General features: G+C 31.7%; 2 protein-coding genes across 11 annotated transcripts; both read right to left on the bottom strand.

Moving 5' to 3' along the window:
- Positions 1–7,590: 7,590 nt before the first annotated feature.
- On the bottom strand, positions 7,591–15,138 carry LOC106764671 (elongation factor-like GTPase 1). Of its 4 annotated transcripts, none has more exons than XM_022782446.1 (7): positions 15,062–15,127; positions 11,587–14,805; positions 11,274–11,430; positions 10,202–10,276; positions 9,734–9,829; positions 8,559–8,698; positions 7,591–8,413 (listed from the first exon to the last, which is right to left on the bottom strand). In XM_022782446.1, exon 2 carries the CDS (start codon positions 14,770–14,772, stop codon positions 11,692–11,694), a length of 3,081 nt encoding a protein of 1,026 aa, XP_022638167.1. In that variant the 5' UTR covers positions 14,773–14,805; positions 15,062–15,127; the 3' UTR covers positions 7,591–8,413; positions 8,559–8,698; positions 9,734–9,829; positions 10,202–10,276; positions 11,274–11,430; positions 11,587–11,691. The 4 variants fall into 4 exon arrangements, with proteins under 4 accessions (XP_022638167.1, XP_022638166.1, XP_022638164.1 ...); XM_022782445.1 differs by having other exon boundaries at positions 7,592–8,413; positions 14,881–15,138; XM_022782444.1 differs by having other exon boundaries at positions 7,604–8,050; positions 8,365–8,413; positions 11,587–15,138.
- Positions 15,139–16,826: 1,688 nt separating this feature from the next.
- On the bottom strand, positions 16,827–20,740 carry LOC106764670. Of its 7 annotated transcripts, XM_022782448.1 has the most exons (7): positions 20,432–20,740; positions 19,801–19,962; positions 18,433–18,694; positions 18,100–18,187; positions 17,267–17,333; positions 17,095–17,160; positions 16,827–16,951 (listed from the first exon to the last, which is right to left on the bottom strand). In XM_022782448.1, the coding sequence occupies exons 1-6, from the start codon at positions 20,549–20,551 to the stop codon at positions 17,107–17,109; spliced, it is 753 nt and encodes a 250-aa protein (XP_022638169.1). In that variant the 5' UTR covers positions 20,552–20,740; the 3' UTR covers positions 16,827–16,951; positions 17,095–17,106. The 7 variants fall into 7 exon arrangements, with proteins under 7 accessions (XP_022638169.1, XP_022638168.1, XP_022638170.1 ...); XM_022782447.1 differs by having other exon boundaries at positions 16,914–17,160; XM_022782449.1 differs by having other exon boundaries at positions 16,914–17,160; positions 20,492–20,739.
- Positions 20,741–26,814: the final 6,074 nt, after the last annotated feature.

The raw sequence follows: 26,814 nt of genomic DNA, 5'->3' as shown, positions 1-26,814 counted from the left end.
TGTGGTCAAAACATCTTACAACTATGGATATCATCCTAATTTAGCATTTATGTGAGTGTTTATATATTTCAATAAATCTAATATCTACAAAGAACAAAACCTAACTACACATTACTTCCTAATAATTACCATATAACTTTCATTTGACCTTTACCATTGATAGCCTTGATATTTGATCTTCACCATAGATAGTCTTAATAACATTTTCATCTTAAATGAAAAACTTGTATCTGAGTATTGTTTAATATAAAGGATCATCATTCTATCGGTTATAAAAATAAAAAAAAAAATTACTAACATATGTTATTTCAAAACCTTAAAGACATTGGTGACTTTAAAAAGTTTAGAGGTAGCTTAAAATGTTTCATATGAAGCTTGTCTCACATGAGAAGCTTCCCGAAGTGAATACAAATTATTACAACGATTTAATTATATTTTTTTAATAATGCTTTCTTATGAACTTTGTAATTATTTCACAATTGTTTTAACCCATTCTTTTAAGTTACCTTAGAAAAAAAAAAAATCCGTGGTAGATGAATTGCAGATAAATTCTTTTTGAGCTTGGCGTAACTTATGAATTACAGATCAGCTCTCACCAAATTTATATCATCCACCACCTACTCCACCAATGCAAAATCAATGAACAAAGAAAAGGTTATTTAAAAATCTAAAAATACATTATCAAAATATCTTTCAAATAATAAAGCAGGTTTCCTAAAAATATTATAGGACATTTGAAATATTTAGAATTTTCCCATAACTATGGTTACAAAAGTACCCTAATAAAGCCTAATATGCACTTTAAAACCTTATTGTTCTTCAAATATTACATATACCTCACACATGTTCAAACAAGTACTACTTACATAGTATAATTAAAACTCATGATAATGTTTTATGAATGCAAAAAAATCATTATATAGGTTATAATTACAATAAAGCTGAAAATATATTATGAACTATTCAGTCAATTTTAGGTAATCAATCATTAATCAAATTGTTTAACTCCAAGATCGATCATATTATTGACTAATTATTCATGATCGACCATCCATCTCCGATCACTCTTGGTTGATTACATTTGTCCAATTACTCTTGGCAGACCACATTTGGCTAATCATATTTGGTTGACTACTCTCGAGGTGATCATCTCGAGAATCAATCATCCTTAACCGATCACTCGCACTGAAGGGTAAGACCAACCTATTACAAAATGAATGTCAGATTAACACGATTGATAATTATAAATCAACCTGCTAATGTTGATTAAGGTATGTGGGTTATGATTAAGCCAACAAAAAGGTAAAAACCTATAATAACTACTATAAATACAATTCTAAGGTATGATGTTGAGAACATGCATTGCTCCATTAATACTATATTGATAGATCATTTACTCACTTTAGCATCAAAGTACCTGTAGGTAACATCTGAGCGATCTTGGATGAACGAGAGTCTTTAGAGACCTAAAGGACAATAGAGATTATCCAAACAGAACAAACAATCTAAGAATTGGCACAACTCATTTGGTCAACACCCGAAACATATATGAACTAAGATTAATAATTATTTTTGAAAATCTCACATTGATTAGAGATAAAGTCAATTTATAATATATAAACAGATATAAATCTCATATTACAAATCAATTTTATAAAATTAAGTTAGACTTAAAATCCACTTCTTATCAAATATTTTTACATCTTATTATATAATATGCATAAAATTCACTATGATGTATGCATGGTGCATAGTTATAAGAACCCTATCTATGGTAATATATATTCGAAAATTGCAAGTATCATGGTTTGTATTATATAGTCCAATTTGGAGGCCATACATTTCTTCAATGTTCATTCATTCACACCTTATTTGAGATAAGTGATATGCCACTTGCCACAGTTTATTTTGTCTTACTTTTCTCTAAACGCGTTTGACTCTTGCTGCCTTAGAAGGGAACCAACATTACCCATTCTTATCCCAACATTAAAGTCATTTGTATCATTTTCCACATGACCCAAACTCCACTTGTTATATTAATAATAATTATAATTATTTTACCTAACACAAGTCACAATGGATGCATATATAATAACACTGCAGTAATACTATATTTTTATAAATTGTAAAATCACTATAATAAAATCTTAAGTTGTTTATAGAATTTTATTAACAAAAAAATATATCAATAAAACATATTTTATTCACAAATTTTAAAATTTTAATTACTAATAAATATTTTCTTGGTAATTGATTGATTACTAACATTCTTTTAATAAAATTCATCAATAATTTTTTATTTTTATTATTAATAAATATTTACGTTAATATATTCTGTTAATAAAATGGACCATAAAATTTTGTTTTACAGTAATAAAATTTGTTAATAAATTTATTGATTATTAATTTTTTTAAAAATCTATTTGATGATTTATTAATAATAGACATTTTTTAAATTCGTTGAAATTTGTTAGTAATTGATTTCTTTTTTAAATTTGTTATAAATCCGTTAGTGATTTTTTTTTTTTAAATATGTTCATAAATCCGTTACTTTTTTTTTTAAATCCCGTTGATAAATTTTTGATAATTTTTTTTTAAAATTTGTTGGTACGTTCTATAACAATTTTACCTTTTAAAATTAGTTGATAATTCTATTAATAAATTCATGAGTGTTAATTTATTTTAATAAAAATACAATAAAATATATTATAAATTAATTCGAGATAGGTGAAAAAAGAAGATAAAAATAAAGAAGATGGAGAAAAGGAAAAAGAAAAAAAGAAAGCGACAATAACAACAATGGTAAAGATGACAATAATAATGACTGATCAAGGAATAGGAAGACAAGAAGGAGGAAGAAAACTAAGAAGAAAGAAAAAAGAAGATAGAAGAAAAAGAAGAAAAAGATTAAATCATGATATTTATCAACAAATAATTATGAACGACTAAAATTCATTAATAATTAGAGTTAAATATGTTTTTAGTTCCTGTATTTTGGGGCGATTTTGGTTTTAGTTCCTCACTAAAGTACAATTTAGTCCTTCAACTTTAGAAAACTCTGGTTTTAGTCCTTTTTACCAAATTTTTTTAACTTTATTTGTTGTTTCAAACGCGTTTCATTATAGTATTTGGATTGTTTACACTGTTTGACACGCGTTTGAAATAAAACAAATAAAGTTAACAAAATTTGGTAAAAAGGACTAAAATCAGATTTTTTCAGGGTTGAAGGACTAAATTGTACCTTAATTTGAAAGAGAAACTAAAACCAAAATCATCCCAAAATACAGAGACTAAAAACATATTTAACCCTAATAATTATAATAAATATTTATCAACAAGTAATTACCATCAAATTTTAGTTATCAATAATTATTGATAACTTTCCTGTTATCAAGAAACATTTTACTGGTCAATTTTTAAACTTTAGTAATAATTTTTATTTACCAATTTGACGATTGCCCACAAATTTTATCCATTGAAAAGTTTATTTGTTTTCTAGTAATGAATAAAACAAATAAGGACATGAACTCATTCATCATAAATATTTAAAAATAAAAGGAAAAAGAAAATAAAAGTTTGCATTAATTTATGTATACGTTAAAAAAAAGAAACTTATTCATAAGCACTATCAGAAAAATATATAAGTGTTTTGGTTGGATTGGTCCGAGAGTCGATCATCATTTCTTCTCTGCTCTCTTTCGATCGTTTAATCCTTTTTTAGAACACAATCTTCCGGTAGGTAGTTGACCTGTTAAAGACACTCCGACACTTAAAAATGTTTTATAACAAAGTCTATATTTTATTAGGATAGATCAAGATCCTTTTACCTGAACGTGTTATAAAGCTTGTGGTAATTCAGCACATTAATTAGTCATTAACGTAATATATATTTTTAGGCAATCAAATCAAGTCCAATAATACTTGGTAATATACATGTTAACTATGCATTAATAATACCCTATTCTTGTGCAACATCAATTATAAATAATATATATTCGCATTTAATATGATCATTAAACGTATTAATTGGTCATTAATGATATTTACCTTTTCTCATTAGTGTTTGTCTAACAACTGGCCGGCCGTCTGTTTTGGCTCCGAATTCTCCTTAGTTGATTGGTCACTTGGGTATAATACAATAAGTTTTTCTTTTTCAAATTTAAATCAACCTATGAAAACCAAATTATTGAGAAGTTATTAGAAAACAAATTCTACAAGTACGTTAATTTTTTCTCTCCCTTAAAATAAACAAAATTCTTTCCGAATATACTTGGATTTCTTTTCTAATTAATCAAATGATTGCTATGTTGTAACTTGTTCATTATTTTTAACATATAAGTTGTCTTATTAACCTTACTAAAGATACATGAAAGGGCAATATTAGGGTATATATTTTCAACTTTTCCAAGTTACAAAAATGGAATAATTTTGTTCCTCATATTCAAACAAATCCAAATCACTACTGAGCTTCTAGAAAATAGAAGACATACACATCTATTTTTCTTTAATTCTTACTAATTCTTGCTGACATTTTCAACGGTTCTTGCTTTCAATGATATGGTCTTCCAACAACCTTTTTCTTAGCAACCTTGGAACATTAATAAATTATAAATAGTAATTTTCTTTAGTTCTTGTAGTTTGACCATGAGCACAATAGCAGAAGATTTTTTGTTGTATATATTTTTTTTAAAGGTGTGTAGGAAGAATGAATGCTTCGCAAAAGGAATAGGTTGTTCAGTAAATTTGAAAAAGTCTTGATGATTTATTAGTTTTGTCAAATAGGTTGGTGTCAACTAGTCAAAATTATTAATTGAATATAGATTTTTAATAGGTTTTACTTCCTGCATCCCTCAATTTCTTTGCACACCCCTTAGTTTCTTTACACATCCCTCAATTTTTTATTCAATTTTCAGAAAGGGAATATGAACAAGATAATAATAAGAGCTGTGAAAATGAGTTACAACTCGCAGGTCAACCTGGTCCACCACGGGTTTAGGCTGGGTTGGATTAGAAAAAAAATGTACTTGTTTTATGCAGGTCAATTTTCAACTCGCCTCATTTAAATCCGACTCATCTGAGTTGAACTTGTGGTGAGATTAGTTGGTCCACCAACACATCTAATTTTATTTTTATTAATTTATTATTTTATAAAATCCTAAAAAATACCATTGAACTCATTATACATGTATTGTATTGTACTTTTTTTATTATTTTGAATTGTCTTGAGTTTAACATCATTTTAGAAGTGAAATTTATTTATAGGTTTAAACCCTTTTTTGGTCCCTAAGTTAAGTTCTGATGTTCAGTTTAGTCCCTACTTTTAAAAATGTCAACCTTTAGTTCCTATGATATGAAAAATGTATCAAATCAGTCCTATCCGTTAACAAATCACAAGTTTTTCATTAAGTGATTTCTCAAATAACTTAATGAAAAACTAGTGATTTGTTAACAGATATGACTGATTTGATACATTTTTCATATCATAGGGACTAAAGGTTGACATTTTTAAAAGCGAAGACTAACTTAAGGAACAAAAAAGGATTTAAACCTTATTTATATTAGAATTAAAAAAACTTTGTAATTTTTTTATTTAAAAAAATTATAATTAAATGAGTCCTAACCCATTTAATCCACCAACCCATGGTCGATCGAGTCAAGTTCAAATTTTTCTGACTCGCTAATAAATGAAACGTGTTGGGTTGGTTTATTAAGAGACCAATTCGTGGTGGACCGAGCCGAACCAGACCTTATGACCCATTTTAACAGCACTAAATAAGACAAGCTAAACTATTGGGATACGCGTGAAATAAAACTCTCATTCTAATATTTCATTTCATGTTACAATTTGCTTCTTGATATGTCATTTTTAATGTACGTTTTTATTTTTAACTTTTTCTCTTATCTTCAGTGAATCATGCACATAATGAATATTTGTTTAACACATATGGAAGTAGAAGAAGAAACTGCCGATAATTTATTTTAACGTACTGTTTCTTAGAAAATAAATACATTTAAAGACATTTCTGAACTATGTATGTATTCTTAAAAGGAAAAATATAATATGCATCCTAAATTTATTTTAATCGATTATGTGAATCTCAGTTCAAAATGAATTTGAATCCTAATATTTTTCATTTGAATATTCTTTAAATCTTATTTGTATGCTTGATACATATCATGTTATTATGTTTTTATCATCTCTAAAATTAAAATAATAGACACAAAACATGAAATTTACAGAAGTTCTTTCATTGAAATATTATAAATAAATTAGTATATTAAATGTTTAATTAAAATTTGCGAGAGTGTGGCAAAACAAAATAGTGTATCATCAGAAGTTGAACCAAACTAAAAAAAGAAGGAAAATGATATTTTAACACCATTTTTTGACACCATTTTGACACTGCACACGTGTCAAAACGTGATTGGACGATTTCAAATTAAAAAAACAAACTTTGGTTTTTCTCTTTCAAATATACTCCTGCTTCAACTTTTTTAATTTAAAATCGTCCAATCACATTTTGACACGTGTGCAGTATCAATATGGTATCAAAAAATTGTGTTAAAATATCATTTTCCTTATGGAGCAAATTTTGTGAGATTATAGATCAGTGGATGCTACAGTGATTGTGATCCTTTTATCTTGAAACTTGAAATTGTAAGGATAGAGAAGGTAAACATGAGAAAAGTGAGTGCTAAGGCTAAGGTTTTGGGGTGGAGCTTTGATGTCATTTACAAAGGAATGCCCTTAATCAAGCAAGAACAAGAGCACATTGCAGACAAAGGCACAGCAACAGCATACAAAGAGCAATGTTGCAGGATCAGTGTTGGTTATTTCTGGCACTTATATTTTACTTTGGGGTAAAAGTAAAGAGGAAGAACAAAATGCCATGAAGGATAGTCAAGAAGATGAAGAATCCAAATGTAGCCTCTAAGCTAAGGCTTAAAGGGGAACAAGGATTATCTGAATTACAAGTAAAGCAGTTGGCCATTGAAGTAACTAGAAGCTGATAAAATTCTCAAGACTTTCATGCAGGAGAGAATGTTAAGAAATTTAGCTTCAGTACCAATTTTTCAATTACTCTTGTGTGCATTATGGCAAAGCTTTCATATGCATTCATGTAATGTACTGGTTGATTTGCACATGTAAAACCTAACTTGTAATTTCACATTTTATGAATATCCATTGAGTCTTATTTCCATTGTAATTTTCATTTTTATGGAGCCATCACATCCTTAAATGTTCTTTCATCTTTAGTAATGTAATTATCATTACATTTTCTTGGTGTTAATTTTTGTTGGAACAATTTTCTTTTCACATGACCAAATTTCTTCTAATTTTTAACATAATAGTTTTTCACAATTCTAATTGTCTTTCTTCCAGTAATTTGTTTCCTTGCATATATCACATAGATAATGTCTAAGAAAAAATTGTATAGTTCTTTTCTCTACGTTCTTTATTTGTAGTTCGCAATTTCAACTTAAAAGAAATTTTCGATGGAATCTTGATCGTGTATCTTTACTCACGATTCAAGTAAATCCACTCATTTTGACACCAATAAAGTAGAATCATTTTTTTTTTCCTTTATATCTCGTTATAGGACTCGTAATTGAAGAGACTCCCTGTATATTAGAGATAAATAATCCCTTTATTCTACAAATTTTTAACATCCATACACTAAGCTTTTTTACTCAGTTGTAGAATATTCAACAAATTTGATGAAGCGGCGGGGATCGGGAAAGCTCATGATCCCAATCTCCCTCTGGAAAGTGTTGCCTTTCTTATTTGCAACTTATGGCATTGGTCGCATCCCAATTTATAGGGATGACCAAGTTATGCACACCATATTGCCACTTGGGTTAAGAGAAACTCGGAAATAACCTAACATGGCCAGATTCTAGTCATGCTTAACAAAGGAAGAACAATATCTGGTGAAGGATACAAGAAAACAAAAATGAATAATGTATGAATAATTCTGAGAACACTCCGAATTTTCCCTTTAAACTGAGCTCTAATGGGGAACAAGGATTCTCTGAAATGCTATGGTAACTACAGTAGACAAATTTTTCAATAATTAGGTGCATAACAAATGATCAACAAATTTAGGTTGAGAAGTAATTCATCAATTACTCAGGCAAGCGGAGCATGCCGATTCTTTAATCAGAGTTTTTTTATCTACATGTATATGTAATGTACTTGCTAATTTGCACATGTAAAGCACAACAATTCCAATTTCATAGGGAGAGATGATACAGCATACACTAATAAATATCTACACTACCAGAATAAAAGAAGTATTTGATTCCATCCTTTTCAAATCAAGTAAGAAAAGAAAGGAAAGAATATTGCTTGAGCCAACGCACCTTACTAGGATTCGACCACAGGTTCGCAGGTATAGGAAGTTAAATCAATCTGGACAAGAAAAACACTTGTATAAACAAAAGATAGCACATTGCTCGTTTGGATAAGAAAGCATATAGAAAATAATAATAATAATAATAATAATAATAAATAAATAAATAAAAAAACAAGTAGAGAGTGAAACAGAGGATAGTACTTGGATTGCTATGAAATTTACAAGGCTCTGATCCGAGCAGTCAGTTCCCTGACTTGGCTTCTTAATCGCTCAGGATTGCAGAAGAAATCAACAAAGACTCGTCTTTGAAGTCCAATTTCTTGTGAATGATGTTTTACAATCTGGATGCCAGTACAAAGTTTCAGTCATCACAATAATTTCAGAATCTTTGAAATGCATGTGGAATATATACACATTCATATAAAACTTGACTTAGAGGTGTGGTTCAATATGATGGTGACGAGGAAATGAAAGAGTGAAAGTTATCAAGAAAAAACATCAGTATATGTCAAGAGTGACTACATCCATTTGAACATAAAAACTATTTTAGTATTAGATATATTATTTTTATCTTATTTTTATCTTTTATCTTTAGTAAATTTATTATTATTTCTTATTTGTATTTTGAACTTAGTTTATATTTCTTCTATTATAAATATAGTATCTTATGTATATATTTAACACAAATAAAAATTAATCTCATACATAATTTTTATTATATTCAACATTCAGTAAGGCCAAGGCCAAGGCCAAGGCCAAGGCTCAATTTTCAGGATTAATGAACTATTGTCCTCACATTTTAAGTTTTCAGATTCAATAGTATGAAAAAAACTATACCAAAGAAGTATTTTCATGAAAGTTATTAGTGAAGGAAATACTAAGAGAAGCGTGTTAGGTAAGAAGAGTAGAAAACTCTGGTCAAGAGTATCAAAACGATTATTAGGTCTTTTTCTTGAGGGTAGAAGCTGGTTGAAGTTAAAGAATTCCAGCATTTTTATCATGCTTATGCTGTCGTTTGTGTTTCACTGCACTGAGTAAATACTTCAGAAAACATTAACTCTCCTCAACGACAAGCAGGGAATGGAACGACTTAAGTAATCAAATAGCAGTAGACTTAATAATAGGGAGAAAAAACAATCTAGTTAATTGGATCATGTTAATATGAAAAAAATTAGCATAAACATGCATATTGAAACTCTTAACAATTGAATTTACTTTAATGCAATATAGTTGGCCTAGATAAAATTCAACAAACTATTCCCCAGATTCCAACCAACCAATTAGAAGATGCCCAATGACAGGGTTTCTTCAAAGAAATCAATGACATGGGGGAATTACTAACCAGATGACATGATAAAAGGTTCAGATCCATGTACCTCATTCTTCTTGACATGCTCGTGTGTCACCTCTTCAACTGCAGCAGACAGCTTTACGTTAATCTTTTCCATTTCATCAAGCTCTTTCATTAATGGCTAAATAATATTGGATGGAACAAGGCAAAATGTCAAAACAAAATATAAACAAAAAAGTAAAAAACTGAAATGCCCATTTCGATAAAACTTAGATTCAGACATGTAATCAAAATGTAGTTAATTTTTTTTCACAACTACACCATCAGAAACTAATCCATTCCCTTAAAACCCTGACAATGGAAAACCAGTTTTGATTTTATTCTTTACAGAGGACATGACAAATACTCTACCTTTTAGGAAAAAGCTTTGGTTGTAATTAATGCACATGAAAAGTATAGTCAATATATTGTTAATAAAAAAATACAAAAAACACTGCTACAATTATGTCTTAGAAATTAAAACCAAGCCATAGTATAGATCTGGAAGTCATACCCGAGGGGTAGTGTTGGTTGTGCTGTAGTTGAAGATGCAAAGAGCAGTTGCTGCAGGCTTTGAATAAGGTTGCACCTATAGATTCAAAAATTGACATGAACAATTGCAGTAAATGAGGAACAAAACAACACTCCAAACTAGAGAATAAGTAATAGAAAACCCATTGCTATCCGATGCGTTAAGAAACCCAGAAACTATCATTTCTCTGTATGCAAGGTGTTGTTTGGCCCCAGATAAAATGAACATATAAAAGGAGAAATCAGGACCAAGTAACGGAGGGGTTTTCGGCGGGAAAGAAAGTCGGGGTATCAGTGGGGAGAATCAATTTGTTGGGGATTAGTGGCGACAATCAGTTTGTTGGGGATGGATTAACTGTGAGAGGAGAAGATAGGAGAGTGGGTTTTGGAGAAGCATCAAAATCTAAAGTCTAGACTTATTTTCATTTTCTTTGCATACAAATCACAATATTCTCGAGCTTATTTCCAATCAGAATTACTGTCTTTCATAGAAAATACTTCTGACTCCACCTTAAAAAACCCCACTTGAGAGTTGAAATTTACAGCTACTTGTAGAATAGCCTGACTCACTTCATATTGGAAATATCAATTGCATATCAATTGCACCACGCATGTTTTCCTTCTCTTCATTATTTGATGAACTGAATGAAGGTCATTGAATTTTTGAAATACATACAACTGAAAGTCACTTACAGTCCATCTACAGGAGTAATAGGCATAAGCAATGCCCCCTTTCTTGAAAGTGTAATTACTTTGGATCAAATTGAAGAGTGGGCAGCAGAATATGATTTCATAATGGACTAGGCTACAAAACATACCAACTTACCAAAATATCACACAAAAGAACGAGTGAACTATGAAAATATTGAAGAATGTAAATTACAATGCCTTAAAGATTCACATAGCATAAAAATCAAATCCATAAATGCTACGTTGGTAATTAGATGATCCTTTAGACAGGGAAGTCCAGGCATTTTCAATGGAAAAATCAATGGTATAATAGCATTAGCTAGAAGATACAACAATTCTAGAATAAAAACTATCTAGTAACAAACCTCTGATAGCAGCTTCTCTTCATGACGAAAAGGTGGAGATGAAAAGAATGAAAGTGGTCAATTTGTGCCTTCAAAGGCTTAGGAATTGATTGTCAGATGAGTGAAATAGCTGCATGGTAAATGAATATAACACCACAGCCAGTATATCGCTACCGATCTGAAGTCAAATTCCATTTTCCAGAACATAAGAAAAGCCAAATCATACATACATTGAAATGGAAGATTATATTTTACTCAAAATATAAAATCATCATGAATTTGATTGTATTCTATGTAACAAAACTTTGGTGAAGCTACAAATAAATAAACTCACAATGAAAATTTGTTCCTATCGGTACAGTACATGAAGTATGAGTTACACATATTCCACAACTATATGTTCTCGTAACAGCTAAGGAGACAACTGTGATGAGATGCCTCAGACTTTACGAGCCAGTGTCCTCTGCTTGGTTCCATGCTGCACAACCTTTTCCTCCACAGGAAGGCCCTTGCGACGTCTGACGGCATCAATTAACTTTCTTGCGGTGTTTGGAAGAACACTAGAACCATCTCCAAACTCTTCAATTTCCTCTTCTGTTTTAGGTACAAAGAAAGGATCCTCAGAAAGTGCTTCCCAGTGGCTAAGGACAAGAAGTGCACTTGCAGCACCAGAAGTCCACCTTCTAAGCTCATCCGCAAAACCAAAGCTCTCAGAAACAGGAACATATGCATGGACAGTGAAGAAAGGGGAACCTTCTTGCATCTCTTCCTTCAAAATTCGGGCCCTTCTCCGGGAAAGTACAGCATACATAGGACCCAAATATTCAGTAGGTGTATTCAATTCACAGAAGTACATTGCTTCTACAAGTCGTGGCTTATTCTGAAGCACAGCTGCTCTACATGCATCTTTGACAGTTGCTATTACCTGCCCTGCAAAGATGCCATACTGCTCAGATTGCTGGGGCGTTTCAGATTCATCACCATGCCCTGAAAATGGAGATATGCGAGCCTCAACAACAAATGCCAAACCCCACATAGGTTCCTCGCACAAGGGTCCGGCTGAAGTGGCCAGCTGGAACCCAGATATTACACTACTCTCAAGATGTTCAGCGTCCATGTACAGAGCTTGGTTTGCAGTTGAAGGCCTCTCGGCAACAGAGTCACTGGTACTAGAATCGGCCACAAAACCCAACCTCTCTGATACATGAGAACAACCACGTATTAAGACAGAGTTATTGGTACTCTCTGCTTTGCTATCAGGAGTGAATAGTAGGTTAGGACCAATCTGCCTTGGTCCAAGTGCCCATATCCTCCTCAAAACCTTTAGCCACTTCAATTTACATTTCTCTGCATGGTCCTTGTCATCTTCATTCCTGCTCAAAATATCACCCTCCACTGCATCCAATATGCGTTTCTTGAGCACTTCAACTGGGTTTTCATTTTCAAGAATACTTGGTCTCTGGGTTTCCAAACTTTTTAATGTATGCCCCGAGTTTACTCCAATGATATCTGCAAGTAAATCTGAGCTTTCATCGAGCACCTTTGTCAGAGAAGGTAGAAGTTTCATCACCTGCACCCGAACAACACATCTTCCATTGGGTGTTGTTTTTTCAACATAATCTGATCTCCTGCTAAGAACTTTCAAATTTTCCATCACGTTCAATACCTCTCCCTCGATGGTTTCTTTGTAGGACACAAGAGGCGGAGAAACCTCCAAGCTTACCTTGGCAAACCTATCCTTCAAATCCTTTACGCACCTCTCAAGATGAACTTCTCCAGCAGCAGCAAGAACATGCTCTCCCCTAGAAGACACTGTGACCTCAACAAACGGATCTGCTCGATTGAGAAGCCTCAAGCCCCTGAGCAACGCACCCACATCAGCAGGGTCGGACGGCTCAATCGCTACTCTCAAAGTCGGGGCAACTTGGAATGCCATACTCGAAAAAGGCCAACAATTCCTAGTGGAAGAAAGAGTAGCACTCTTCAATATATGCTGCCCAAGACCTCCAATGGCAACAATATTTCCTGCCTTGGCAGATGTCACAACTTTCAACCCTTGGCCCATCATCAAATACAACGATTTCAACTCAGCCTCCTGTATATGCTTCTGCATCGATTCTCCTTTCAACGGATCATACAACGAAGAAAGCACAAAAACTCTCTGCCCCGCATATAAAACCCCACTAAAAATCCTAGCAAAAGCCAGAAAACACTCATCGGAATCACCCTCCCCTTCGTCACCATAGCCATTGCCAACCTCCCCCCTCTGTCCGGGCACCATCTTAACCGGCAAAGCAAACATCTTCGACACGAAAGCCACACAAGGAACCTCATCCCCACAGTCACACCCTTCCACTGCCTTCCTCATCATCTCCGCCTCCTCCACCACGCGCTCCTCCACTACATCCCCAACGACCTCCCTTTTCGGAATCAACCTCGATATCCGAAACGCCTGTGCCGCAACCGGGTCCGGCAGACACCTAACCACCATCGACAAAACCGCGTCCGACAGCGGAAGCCACCGGCTCATAACAGCCTGCAGCACGACCTTCACATCCTTATTCTGCAGCTCGCGCGGTGGCACCGACAAACTAAACGATCTAATAACCTTCTCCACCAGCCCCTTGTCCCCTTCCAACGCCCCCTGATAAACCTGCCACAAGGGTTCCAACACAAACTGAACAAACATAGGTTTTTTATTAGCACCAGCACCTTTCTTCCCCACAATCATCTTCGTTTTAGGGTTAAAATACCTAGGTCCCCACAATGCTCTCAACAACGCATTCACACTTGCACCAAGCTTGGACGCGTATATCTCCGCAAACTCACGAATCCCAAATCCCCAACCGTCTAAGGCGCAAGCGAATATAACATTCCCCTTCTGCGGCTGAAAAACGTCCTCGTTATCGTCGTAATCCTCCAGAGTCTCACCAGTGCTGCCGGTGGTTCCGGTGCCGGCGAGTAGAGAATCGACGTCGGAGAGGTATTTTTCTGATTTGTAAGCGCTGACTATTCCGTTGACCTCGTGCACGATTCGCAATAGGCGCGTGTAAGCTTCGGAGGGAGTGAGTTTGAGTTCGGTGATCAAGCGATCGAGCTTGTTGAGAACGAGGCAAGGGGTGAGGCGCTCGATCCAGCACTGGCGGAGGACGGCGTGTGTCTGGATGTGGACGCCCTCCACGGCGTCGACCAGGAGGAGCGCACCGTCGCTGAGGCGGGCCGCCGTGGAGACCTCGCTGCAGAAGTCGATGTGACCAGGGGAGTCGATGAGGTTCACCGCGTGGCCGTGGTAGCGTAGGAGGATGGAGGAGCTCTTCATGGTGATGGCGCGCCGCTGCTCCTCGTCGAGGTAGTCCATGAAGCGGACGCGCCCGGCGAGCTTCGGGTGAACGACGCCGCCGCCCGCCGCCGCAATTAGGTGGTCGGCGAGGGTGGTCTTGCCATGGTCGACGTGGGCGAGGATGCAGATGTTGCGGATTCGATCGCGGTCGCAATTGCCATCGGAACTTCCCTCCTCCATTTTCTAATCTGAAGAAGCACTTCAAGAAAATAACTGGTAAAAGGACGCAGAAGTTAGAGACAGCGGCTTGGTCTTGCCGGTATCAACAACAAGAAAAAAACAACCGACCAAACCAAATGGAAACAGCAATTAACAATGGCTCTTGGCCCAGACAAGGAACGCCTAGACGACGTTTTTATTCCTGGGCTGCAGTAAGCAGATCGAGAGGTCGTTCCGCCCCTTGTCCCCGAATATGGGTAATATGTTATCAAAAATTCTTGCTCCGATCTGACCTAGCTGGCGAGCGTACCTTTGTTCGCTTCTTCTCCACCAAGCACGCCAATATCTGATAAACCCTAAAACTCCATTCAAGACAAAGAAGAAGGATTACAGTCTTTATGTCAATAAAATATATTTTATTAATGAATTTTAGAATTTTAATTATTAATAAATATTTTATTGGTAATGGATTCATTAGAAACATTCTTTTAGTAAAATTCATCAGTAATTTTTTATTTTTATTATTGATAGATATTTACATTAATAAATTCTGAGAATAAAATAGACAATAAAAATTTTGCTTTGAACTTTGATCATATCGTTTTAAAATTTGTTAACCAATCCATTGATTATTAATTTTTCTAAAAATCTATTGATAAATTATTAATAATGAATACTTTTTAAATTCTTTTAAATTTGTTAGCAATTATTTTTTTTAATTTGTTGATAAATCTGTTAGTGATTTTTTAAAAATAGAATATGTTGGTAAATTAATATTTTGTAAATACCATTGATAAATCTTTGACGTTTTTTCTAAAATTCGTGAATAAATTCTATAACAGTTTTACCTTTTAAAATTAGTTGATAATTCTTTCAATAAATTTGTCATTGAGTGTTAATTTTTCTATAAATACAACAAAATATATTATAAATTAATTCGAGATAGGAGGAAGAAGATAAGAATAAAAAGAAGGGATGAAAAAAAAAAGAAAAAGAAGGTGATAACAACAACGACAATTGTGAAGACCACCGTAATAATGATAAATTAAGGAATAGAAAGACAAAAAAATGAGAAAGAAAACTAAGAAGAAAAGAAAAAGAACATAAAGAAAAAGAAAAAGATCAAATAAGAATAACGACTAAAATATGTTTGTAATTATAATGAATATTTATCAAAGAGTAATTACTGTCAAATTTTGGTTATCAATGATAAACTTTCCTATTCATTAGTAAATTTTGTGGAGAAACATTTTATTGATCAATTTTAAACATTAATAATAATTTTTATTTATCAACAAATTTTTACTATTGTCCACAAATTTTCTCCATTGAAAAATATATTTATTTTCTAGTAATGGTGGATAATACAAACAAGGGCATGAACTCATTCATCATAAATATTTAAAAAAAAAAAGAAAAAAAAATTAAAGTTTGCATTAATTTATGTATACGTTAAAAGAAAAGCTTATTCATAAGCATTATCAAAAGAAGATATAAGTTTTTTTTTTTCAAATTTAAATCAATGTAAAGATTGAAAACCAAATTATTGAGAAGTTATTAGAAAACAAATTCTACAAGTTAATTCATACGTACGTTTATTTTTTCTCTACCTTAAAATAAAGAAAATTCTTTCCGAATATACTTGGATTTCTTTTCTAATTAATCAAATGATTGCTATGTTGTAACTTGTTCATTATTATTTTTAACATAAGTTGTCTTATTAACCTTACTAAAGATACATGAAAGGGCAATATTAGGGTATATATTTTCTACTTTTCCAAGTTACAAAAATGGAATAATTTTGTTCCTCATATTCAAACAAATCCAAATCACTACTGAGCTTCTACAAAATACATATCTATTTTTCTTTAATTCTTACTAATTCTTGCTGACATTTTCAACAACCTTTTTCTTAGCAACCTTGGAACATTGATAAATTATACATAGTAATTTGCTTTAGTTCCTGTAGTTTGACCATGAGCACAATAGCATAAGAATTTTTTGTTGTACATATTTTTTTTAAAGGTGTGTAGGAAGAATGAATGCTTCGCAAAAGGAATAGATTGTTCAGTAAATTTGAAAAAGTCTTGATGATTTTTAACCATAAAAGTATAATGGGCAGTGAGAACAAATATCAATAAAGAAGAGAAACTTGGAACAGCTTAAGCTTGAAATGATCCCTTTGCAGCTGATAATTTGTCTATGAATCAGTCCACCAAAAAATCAATAAAGAAGAGTTACACAAATGAACTAATGAAATGGATTTGGAATAAGAAAAGAAGCCAAACGCAGAAAGAGATTTTGAAGTTATTCCATTCACAGCTTGGAAAAACAAAAACTTACATTTTTGTTTGGTCAGTCATACAAACCCTCTTGATCCCAAATATCAACAAGAAAGTCAACCATTTCCTATCACAAGATATAGTATAAACAATCAGTGATATGTTCAAGAAAAGGGTTGTATTTTTTTTACTAAAATATCAGTAGATGAAGAACAAGGTTCAGAAAATCATACTCTCAAAGGAATGCGTTGGGGAAAGGGCTTGTTGCTCCCAAGTAAGGTATCATAGGTTGCATTGGAACTGTGGAACATAAGCCCAGAATAAGAAGGTTTACAAACACCTCATAAAGACATTGATGTTCAACTCAAATATTTTCATAATAAAAGTTAGGTTTAAATCCTTTTTTGGTCCCTAAGTTATAAGCTGGTGTTCAGTTTAGTCCCCGCTTTTAAAAATGTCAACCTTTGGTCCCTAAGTTATAAAAAATGTATCAAATCCGTCCCAGCTATTAACGAAATCAATGAAATATGTACCTAGTTGCCATTCAGATATGGAGATTTTGCAACCTTCAAAGAGCCCACAAGTATGAAAGAATACAGACGAGACTGATTTGATACATATTTCATTGATTTCACTAACTGTTGGGACTGATTTGATACATTTTTTATAACTTATGGACCAAAGGTTGACATTTTTAAAAGTGAGAACTAAACTGAACACCCGCTTATAACTTAGGGACAAAAAAAAGATTTAAACCTAAAAGTTATGACAAAGGTGAGCAGCATAAGTTATCAAAGTAAAATTATAATTTGTATCAAAAGCACTTAAGAAACTGCATGTAAGTTTTGGCTATAAAGAATAACTTATAAATGAATGCTACACAGTAATCATTAGTACTAAGAGAATTACACATTAAAGTAATTAGCAGCAGCACTGTTGTAACTCAGAAAATTATCTATTGCCTCTCTTCAGTGCAGAAATTTACATGCATTTATGAAACAAAAAAGGAGTACATATTTTAACTCAGCACTTGAGATTTCACCCTAGAATGCATATATTTGTTTACCTTATTCTTGGTTCTTGAATTTCTGTGATACTCTCAGACCCTTTCTTTCCTATCCATTGTTGCCTTATCTGGTTCCAGAGAAGAAGCCCTGCATGGATCAAACTTTTCTGTCAGAGATGAATGAAAACAAAGAATTACGCATACAGATAAACCAAAATCCTGAACACTAGATTTAATTTTATGTTCCAGAAACAGTAGTCTTACATAACTAAATTTACTACAAGGATACATCAAGATTAAAGAACTAAGTAACTAACTCTATTAACGATTAAGCAAGAGTGTTTCCATAGCAGAGAACCAACAGATGATGAACATATATAACAGCAAACTTGCCATGGTTGACAAATTCAGGAAGACCACTTTGATTGCCTCCACTACTTCGAGGATCAGAAGGATTATTCGATATTCCTATTGATGAGATGCTTCTCTGCGAGTGACCTTCACTGTGGTCTAATTCAAAAGTACTGCTGCTCCAGAAGCCATCTGATCCTTCCATTTTAGTCACTGTTTGTTCTTGAGCTCGTAGTCCTTTAGAAGCTTCATCCATTGAGGTAATCCCTGGAGTTTTTTTGCAGCATCCAAAACAACCTATGTTCTGTTATAGAACAGGTTAAACCATAAGCATGATCAACACCAACTATTAGTAACATTCAACCAACCAGCTTTAACTAAAAGATGGTTTGATTATAAGGAAAAATTGCTGGTACCAATTATAACACAAGTTAATCAACACAACCTAGCATGAATGTGCCACTCGGTTTATAGCACTTATCACCATACCTGAACAATAAATTAAAAGGCAAATCAAGAAAGACATAATAGTCTATACTCTTTGTAGTCCGAGATCTTACATCTACAAGAGATAAGACAAATTTATAATATATAAGTAGATACAAACCTCACTTTAACAATCAGTTTTGTAAGGTTGAATTAGACTTAAAAGTTCACTTCTTAACGTGATATCAAAGCCATGGATTAAAGTCTATTCAGGCGAAATTTAATATTTGTTAGGTCTATTATTCCACCATTATCGGACAGTTATTAGACAATTCATTAATGTCTAGTTCCAAACTCGAGATGTATATGCCAAATTTGGCGTAAGAGAGATGTATTAGAGATTCCACATCGATTAAAGATAAAGCCTAGTTTACATTATATAAGTGGGTATAAATCTTACCTTACTAGCTGGTTTTATAGATTTGAATTAGGATTAAAATTCATTTCTTAACCTTATTTTTTTCACTTACTAATTATCTTTATTTCATTTGGTATTTGTATTAGAGAATTTCTCATAACATAGGCACATGACAGATATGAACTTCCTCATATGACTAGCTTTTATGTTGTTTACAATCAATGTCTTACACAACACAAGTACATGATTATATGTAAAATGAGAGATTATGGGGAAATGCTCTCAGAACTTAATTGTAGCTATGAAGTTCAAACCAATACTATATATAATATTTCCTTTTTCCTGTCAATTGAATTTTCAAATACCTGAATTTACAAATGAACAAGAAAAAATTGAAACAAACCTGTGCCTAGAACAGCTACAAGGCTTACTGCTACAGATATATGCTATCACTAGGGAAGTGCAAATCTATGTGTAGTAACTGGTTTGACAAGATACCAATGGAAGCAAATATGAAAAACCCCAATTCATACAATAGAAATAAGCATAAAATAAGTCTCTCTTACACAGAAAATCCCCTTGCATTTGAGCTTTAACTTATCCATGAAAGAGAGCACAAGAACACGAAACCAAGCACCACAAAACACTGAACATGAGGGTTTCTTCACATAGCATCTAACCAACGGTGCTTGAAAGCAACCCCTAGAACACATTTCTGTGATGAAACTCTATAATAGAAGCAAATTGTATGTATCTTATACAAACTTCCAAAGAATCCAAAGAAAGAATGACAAACAACAAAAAGCCCCATCAGGCTACCTTGTTGACATATCTTATGCTTGCTTAAAAACTAAGCAAAAGTGCAAGCAAAGATTCCAAAACGTGATTAAAAAAGTATTACAAGCTACAGAGAAGAACCTTAACATACCCAGAAAGATTAAAAGATGCAAAGCAATAAAAATTTCAATTTTCTAGAAATTAGCCACACAAAAAACATCCATATCACCTTGATCAAGGCAACCAGTGACTTTGGATCTTTCACACCCATTTTCACTCATTGTTAGACAAAACCTCAAAAACTCACTTGGTGAAACAAAAGCATACAGTTATGAATAACACATCGAAAAAGTTATTTTCTTGCAGATTAAGCAATAAGTGGGGCAGTAGAAGTGATATTAAAAGATAAAAATTCAGTACCTTTTTTTTTTCTCTCAGCTGCCAAACCAAGACAAACAACAAAGACAGTAAAGAACTCACCCCATGGACGCCAAACCAAATTGCATTTGCACAAGTCAATGAAGAGAAGATTTTGTACATAAAAAAAGGTGAATTCTTGAAGGGGAGAATTCAGTGCTGCATGCAGATTAATAGCATTAAATAAATAAAAAGTAGAGTATTTCTTAGACTTTAATAAAAGAAAAGAAAGGAGGGGAGACATAAAAGCTAGCAAATATTCGAGATGTTTTGCTCTTGAAAATAATGAAAGAGGGGCATGTTTGGTTGCTGAGAAATTGTAAGTGAACCTAAAACATGATATTCTCACCCTTTTGGTCGGAAACACAATCAAATGAATCTTGCTGTCACATTTTGATTGGTCTAATTTTGGATAAAGAAGGTTGCTTAAGAATTAGAGTGCAAGTGGGTTAGAGTTACTAGATTTATTTAGTTTGAAGCTTAATTTTAATATAGGGTTAGTTTTAAGTTAGAGTTTTGTTTTTTTAAGTTTAATACAACTTATGAAAAAGGTTTTAAGTACTACATTTTTGTATAGGTTAATAATTAATAAACCGATTATTTACATAGTTTTTTTTAAAAAAATTAGTAATTTCTAAATAATTTAATAAAAATTGATATAATAATTATAAAATTTTGAAAGATAATATTATTATCTGTATATTGTTTAGCTTTTTAAAATAAGAAGGGTTAATAAAGTGAAATTTTTTTACTGGTAATTTAAAGTAGTATAAGGTTATAAGATGTTTTAATTTAAATTAGGTGAACATGTTTCAATTACCTTTTTCATTTGACTCTGTTGTCTCAAAGCTTAATTCTTCCCTTCGATCATCATTTTTCGATTCACTCTTCCTTCTCTAATTCTAATCCTCCTTCTTCATTAGAGGTATGAGATGATGAAGAACCTTTTTCCAGAAAAAAAAAATAGATTAAAATTAATGAGAAAGTTTTCAGAAATTAATTTTCATTATGAAAAAACTCATTTTTTTTTTCAATTTTATCTTCCAAAAATCTTTATGGAGATGATTTTCACTTTCTTTTTATCACCTATCTCTATCCATTTTAGTCATCTTAAAGTTGTAATCACTTACAATACTCTCATCCCAAAATTTCAATCATCTTTTTTTTTTTCATTCTTATATCCAAATAGTTCAACCTTAGGCGCCTTCTTTACTTGAATAGATTTAGGGAAGAGTAATTGAGAAGATTCGAAGATAATTTTTTTTTGTTATTTGAATAAATTTGGAGATAAGTGAGATTCTCACAAATTTTACTTTCAATTCTACTCTCACTTACCTCCAAATCTATTCAAATAAACAACAACAAAAATTTATTATCAAATCCTCTCAATTACTCTATCTCAAATCCATTCAAGTCAGCAAGGTCTTAATAGTAAAAGTATTAGTAAACAAGTATTTATGAATAAAATTTGTGACAAATAATTGATATTTATGAATATTATTATCTTTAATCTTTACTCTTCTTTAAACTTTCCTTCTTCAATATGCACAGAAAAATAAATATGAATTATTGATTTTTTTTAATGAGATAGATTAAAGAAATTCATCATTAATAAAAGGAGTTGCTTATGAAAAGCAATATCACACAACTTTCAATCTAAAATTTCACACAACTTTCAATCTAAAATATTAAAATTAAGAACTTTTTAGTGTTTTTTTCTTTTATAATTTACTTAATTTTTATTTTTTTTCTATAAACCTTTTTATCTATATTTGAATTTCTAACCCTCCCTTTCAAATACGAATTCTCTTATAATTTTAGATGTTTTAAATTGAATTACTAGTGGTTAAAATTTTATTTTATTTTTTCATTGTGTAACTCTCCTCTGCACAATTAAATTTGTATTTATTTAAATAGTGGTATATGGTAAGTTAAAAGACTTTTTCTTAATAGCATATTTTTTTAACTAGATGAACTTTTATAAAGCTTTAACATAACATTTTTAATAAACAATTTTAACTTTGTCAAAAGGCCGTGATTAATGAATCCAATAAAAGAATAACAGTACATATCAATTTTCATTTTTGTATTTTTATAAATTCTTATTAAATGTTGGAATACAAGTAAATTTCACATCGACTGAAAAAAGAACTACACATATATTTATATACATATAGATAGTTCTAATGTAAGATAATCTTAACCACGAAAAGAAATGAGCCAAGTCCATTTCTCTCAAGTCTCATGACAAAAGAAAAGAGAAGATGAATCAAAATTTCAACCATTGTTATTCATTGATTTGAATTTAGCCATTTGAGAAGCAAAACTTTCACTCCATTTATATCACCAATCTCAGGGTCATTTAATGAAAAAACAAAAATAAAGAAATAGATTATTTGAATTTTTTTGGTTTAAACTCTTTTTTATCCTTTTAGTCGCCGCTTTTAAAAATGTCAACCTTTAATTCTTATGATATTGTATCAAATCAGTCCTCATGACAGCACTTAATGAACAATAAATCACAAATTTTCATACCTAGGTATCCAATAAATCACAAAATATATCAAATATTTTGTGATTTGTTAACGGAAGGTGTTATGAACAACAAATCAGTTAATGAAAAACTTGTGATTTGTTAACGAAGAGGACTGATTTGATACATTTTTCATATCATAAGGACTAAAGATTGACATTTTTAAAAATGGAGACTAAATTGAACATCAGAACTTAACTTAAGGACCAAAAAAGGGTTTAAACCAATTTTTTTTCTTCACTTTTGACAAGTCTAAGTTAATTTTTTTCTCTCATTTCTCACTTCACTATAACGTTGTACTGTTCAAGCGAATTTGCGAGCGAAGAATCATTTTGAAATCGTGTTCTCATATGCTGATTTGAGACGATGGAAATGCGATGATTTGCGTAGATTACACTGTTTACACCATCTCGCCAAAACGGAAGGATTTGCACTGATTTATAATAAAAGACTTATATGCCCATCCTTCAAAACTCCAACTTCATCTGCAACCCTGTATAATATTAAATATTAACGTTCAAAACTCCGACTCCAGTGCTGGTTACACAGATTTAAGTAGTTGTTGGAGGTTGAAGCTGTGTGTTTGTGGTGAAGGGGATGAGGAAGATGAAGGTTGATGATGAAGAGGCAAGCGGGATAAAGAAGACGAAACAGCAAAAACAGAAGACATGTTGTATCCGGTTCCAATAAACAGCGTATCCGGATACACGTTTTTCATTTTTTTCGAAGGAACCGTATCCGGATACAAGCTTCTTGTATCTGGATCCACCACACGTATTTTCTTTCTGGTGTGTCTTTTTTCCGGTTGCAGGGACGCCATACCTTGATTCATTGCTCCGTCACAGCAAAAATGGGTTACCAAAACTTTCTTAACCTTGGTGCATGGGTGATGCGGTCATCATCTTCCTCGACTCACTGTCAAATGTAGATGCCCCATGGAAGCAATGGTGGGTTCGGGTTGAGGAGAATGGTAGCATAGACACGTGCAGTGGAGGAAAGGAGGAGGAATAGCAGGGAGATGTCTGCCATGGAGAAGTTAGTGGCGGAGTGGGACGTGAGTGGCAGAGGCGGATGTAACTGGTCTCGTAGCCTCTTTGGGCGAAATGGAGGGGGTGGAACTTAACCTAGGGTTTTTTTAATTGGAAGCAAAGCAAAGGGTTTGGGCCTGGGTCAGAGACATTTTTGTTTTCTTATTTGTTTTTCTTTTCTTCTTTTCTTTTATTTTTTTTCTCTTTTTGATTATCTCTTTACAGCTTCTGTTTCATTTTCACACTCCTTGTTTAAAAATAAATTCATTTTATTACATTATAATTTTTATAATATTTAAAAATTAATTTTAATAATTATTAATAGTTTTGATCTCTTTATAAACTTTTTTTACATTTAAATATAATATTAAAAAATAACATTTTATATTAATATATAGCTAGGGACATTTTTGTAATTTTTCATTTCTATTAATTAAACTAATTTTTTCAATCAAATCCTACACTAATTCTCACAAACTTTACCCTCAAATCCACTTTCAATTACCCACAAATCCACTCAAAAGAATAATAAAAAATTACCCTCAAATCCATTCAAATCATCTTCCCCAAATCATCTCCCTCAAATCCATCCAAAAGAACATACCCTAAGAGAAAAAGAGAGAAAGAGAGAGAGTATTTCATCTTCTCCATCTTAAATCTTTTAACTTTTTTACTTTTTCTCGTTATTTGGTATGGGAATGGACTCAAATGGAGTTTCTCACTCTATCTTTATTTCACTTGTTTTCATCAGGAAAAAAGTTCAAGTTACCAAATTTTCTTCTTTTCACATCTTCCTTTCATACAAGTTAAAGTAAAGAAGGTGATATTTTTCTTACACTTTTGAAATCACAATATGAAAATTCAGGCATTCTTAATAAAATGGAAATAAAGCTTTGCAATGAAAATCATGGTAATTGGAGAGAGCTTGATAAAAAAAATCTATAACAAAAAACGAATTAGGATGGTGGAGGGATTTAAAGAAAGTAACAAAACCTATACAATACTTAAATTTGGTTTGATAATAATATAATATGGAGATTAGGAAAAAGGACAAAAATAAAATTTTGGCACGAAATGGAGAATTATGTTGGCACAAAAATACCCAATTCAATGGTTAAGCAATTTTTGGTCTCAAAGATGATCAATTGGAATGATAGGATAGGATGTGAGAATAAAATTTTATATGGAGAATTAAATCAAGTTAATTGATTCATGAAAGAAATTTCAGAATATAAGCTATCAACTCAAGAACAAAATACATGAGAATGGAAGGGAGAAAAGAACAAATTTTTTATTGTTAAGACAGCTTATATTATCATACAAAATAATTGCAATGGCAAACAAATTGATTTTTCTTTCATAACAATTTGAGAATTAAAAGTAATACCTTGTGCTTTACAGTTTGTTTGACAAGTGGGTTTCATTTGCGTAATCACAAAAAATAATTTAGGCAAGAGATGGGTGTGACTATCTTGTAATTTATGCGTGTGGTGTAACTAAATAATCAATTCAACATCTATTCCTTGAATGTATGATATCTAATCTTGCTTTCAATCTTTGCTTTAAATGATAAGAGTAAAAAGACCACAACATAACCGAACTTTACAACATTTTCAGAATTTTGTATGTTTGGTATGAATATAAAAACAATAAGATTTGGAAGATAATGTGACTGCCTATGATTTCAAGTATATGGGATAATAGAAATTTGATTGTATTCACTACAAGAAAACAATAAAAATTCGTAGGTAACTTAAAATCCATAACTAATAGAGTTTTACCTACGAATTACTTAAAAAAAATTATAAATCAATGGATAATGACTCTATAGGTAATTATATACGATTGATTCGTAGATAATTACATATAAAAATTCGTATGTAATTATTTACAAATCAATCCGTATATAATATAATTATCAACTTTAATGAAACAACATATTTCTTAAAATAATTTAGTGCTATTGTTTGTTAGTGCTATTGTTTGTTATGTTGTTAAGATTTTTAGATGATCTTGTAAAAAAGGTATAGCTATAGTTTTGTTTGTTAAGAGACGGAAAAAATAAAAGGCATACAAATATTGAGAAAGTGAGAATTTTATCGCTAAAAACACAAACACCAATGCAATTTTTGTTTTAAAAACTTTCACAGCAAACTTGCAAAGATTTGCGAAGAAAGTGCCAATATTTCATCCTATCCAATGATATAATAATATTAATCAAATAAAACAATTAAGTAATTAATACAAAAATATTATAAAATAAGAGTATTTTATTTAAATTTTCATAATTTATTTTAATGTATTTTAACTTGAGTTTACATTTTTATAAATTCATTTTTTATATTTAATGTAATTTTAAAAATTATTCCATATTTAGTTTATTTTTTTAAAAAAAAAATTATTATTCACACCAATCAAATCATTTCCAAACTTTTTTTTCCTCATTATCTTTCTCTTTATCCAAACAACTTTATCTTTATTTATGAAATTTTTTACCTATTTTCATTTTCTCAAATTTATCCATCCTTCAATCCAAGCACAAGCTATATCTTGAAGACTTTAATGAGAAATGATGCTCTATGGAAGTTTCTTTTTACCTCAGATTTTTCGGTGCAAATCTAATGTTGCATGTAGCATGTAGAATATTATATCTATCTTGGTTGGAATTGACACAATTTTTGTAATGTTTTAGGTCAACAAACTCATAATGCATCACAATTGTAGTTTTATCTTATGGAAGTTTTAGTGTTATTTATGTAATCTGTATTTTAAAAAAAGAAATAAACATTTCTAATACTTCATTCTTTATTTATATATGAGCTATT

The sequence above is a fragment of the Vigna radiata genome, chromosome 6 (genome assembly GCF_000741045.1).
Source record: "Vigna radiata var. radiata cultivar VC1973A chromosome 6, Vradiata_ver6, whole genome shotgun sequence".
Taxonomy (NCBI): Eukaryota; Viridiplantae; Streptophyta; class Magnoliopsida; order Fabales; family Fabaceae; genus Vigna; species Vigna radiata.
Note: the sequence above shows the minus strand (reverse complement) of the source record. Positions and strands in the feature narration are given on the sequence as shown.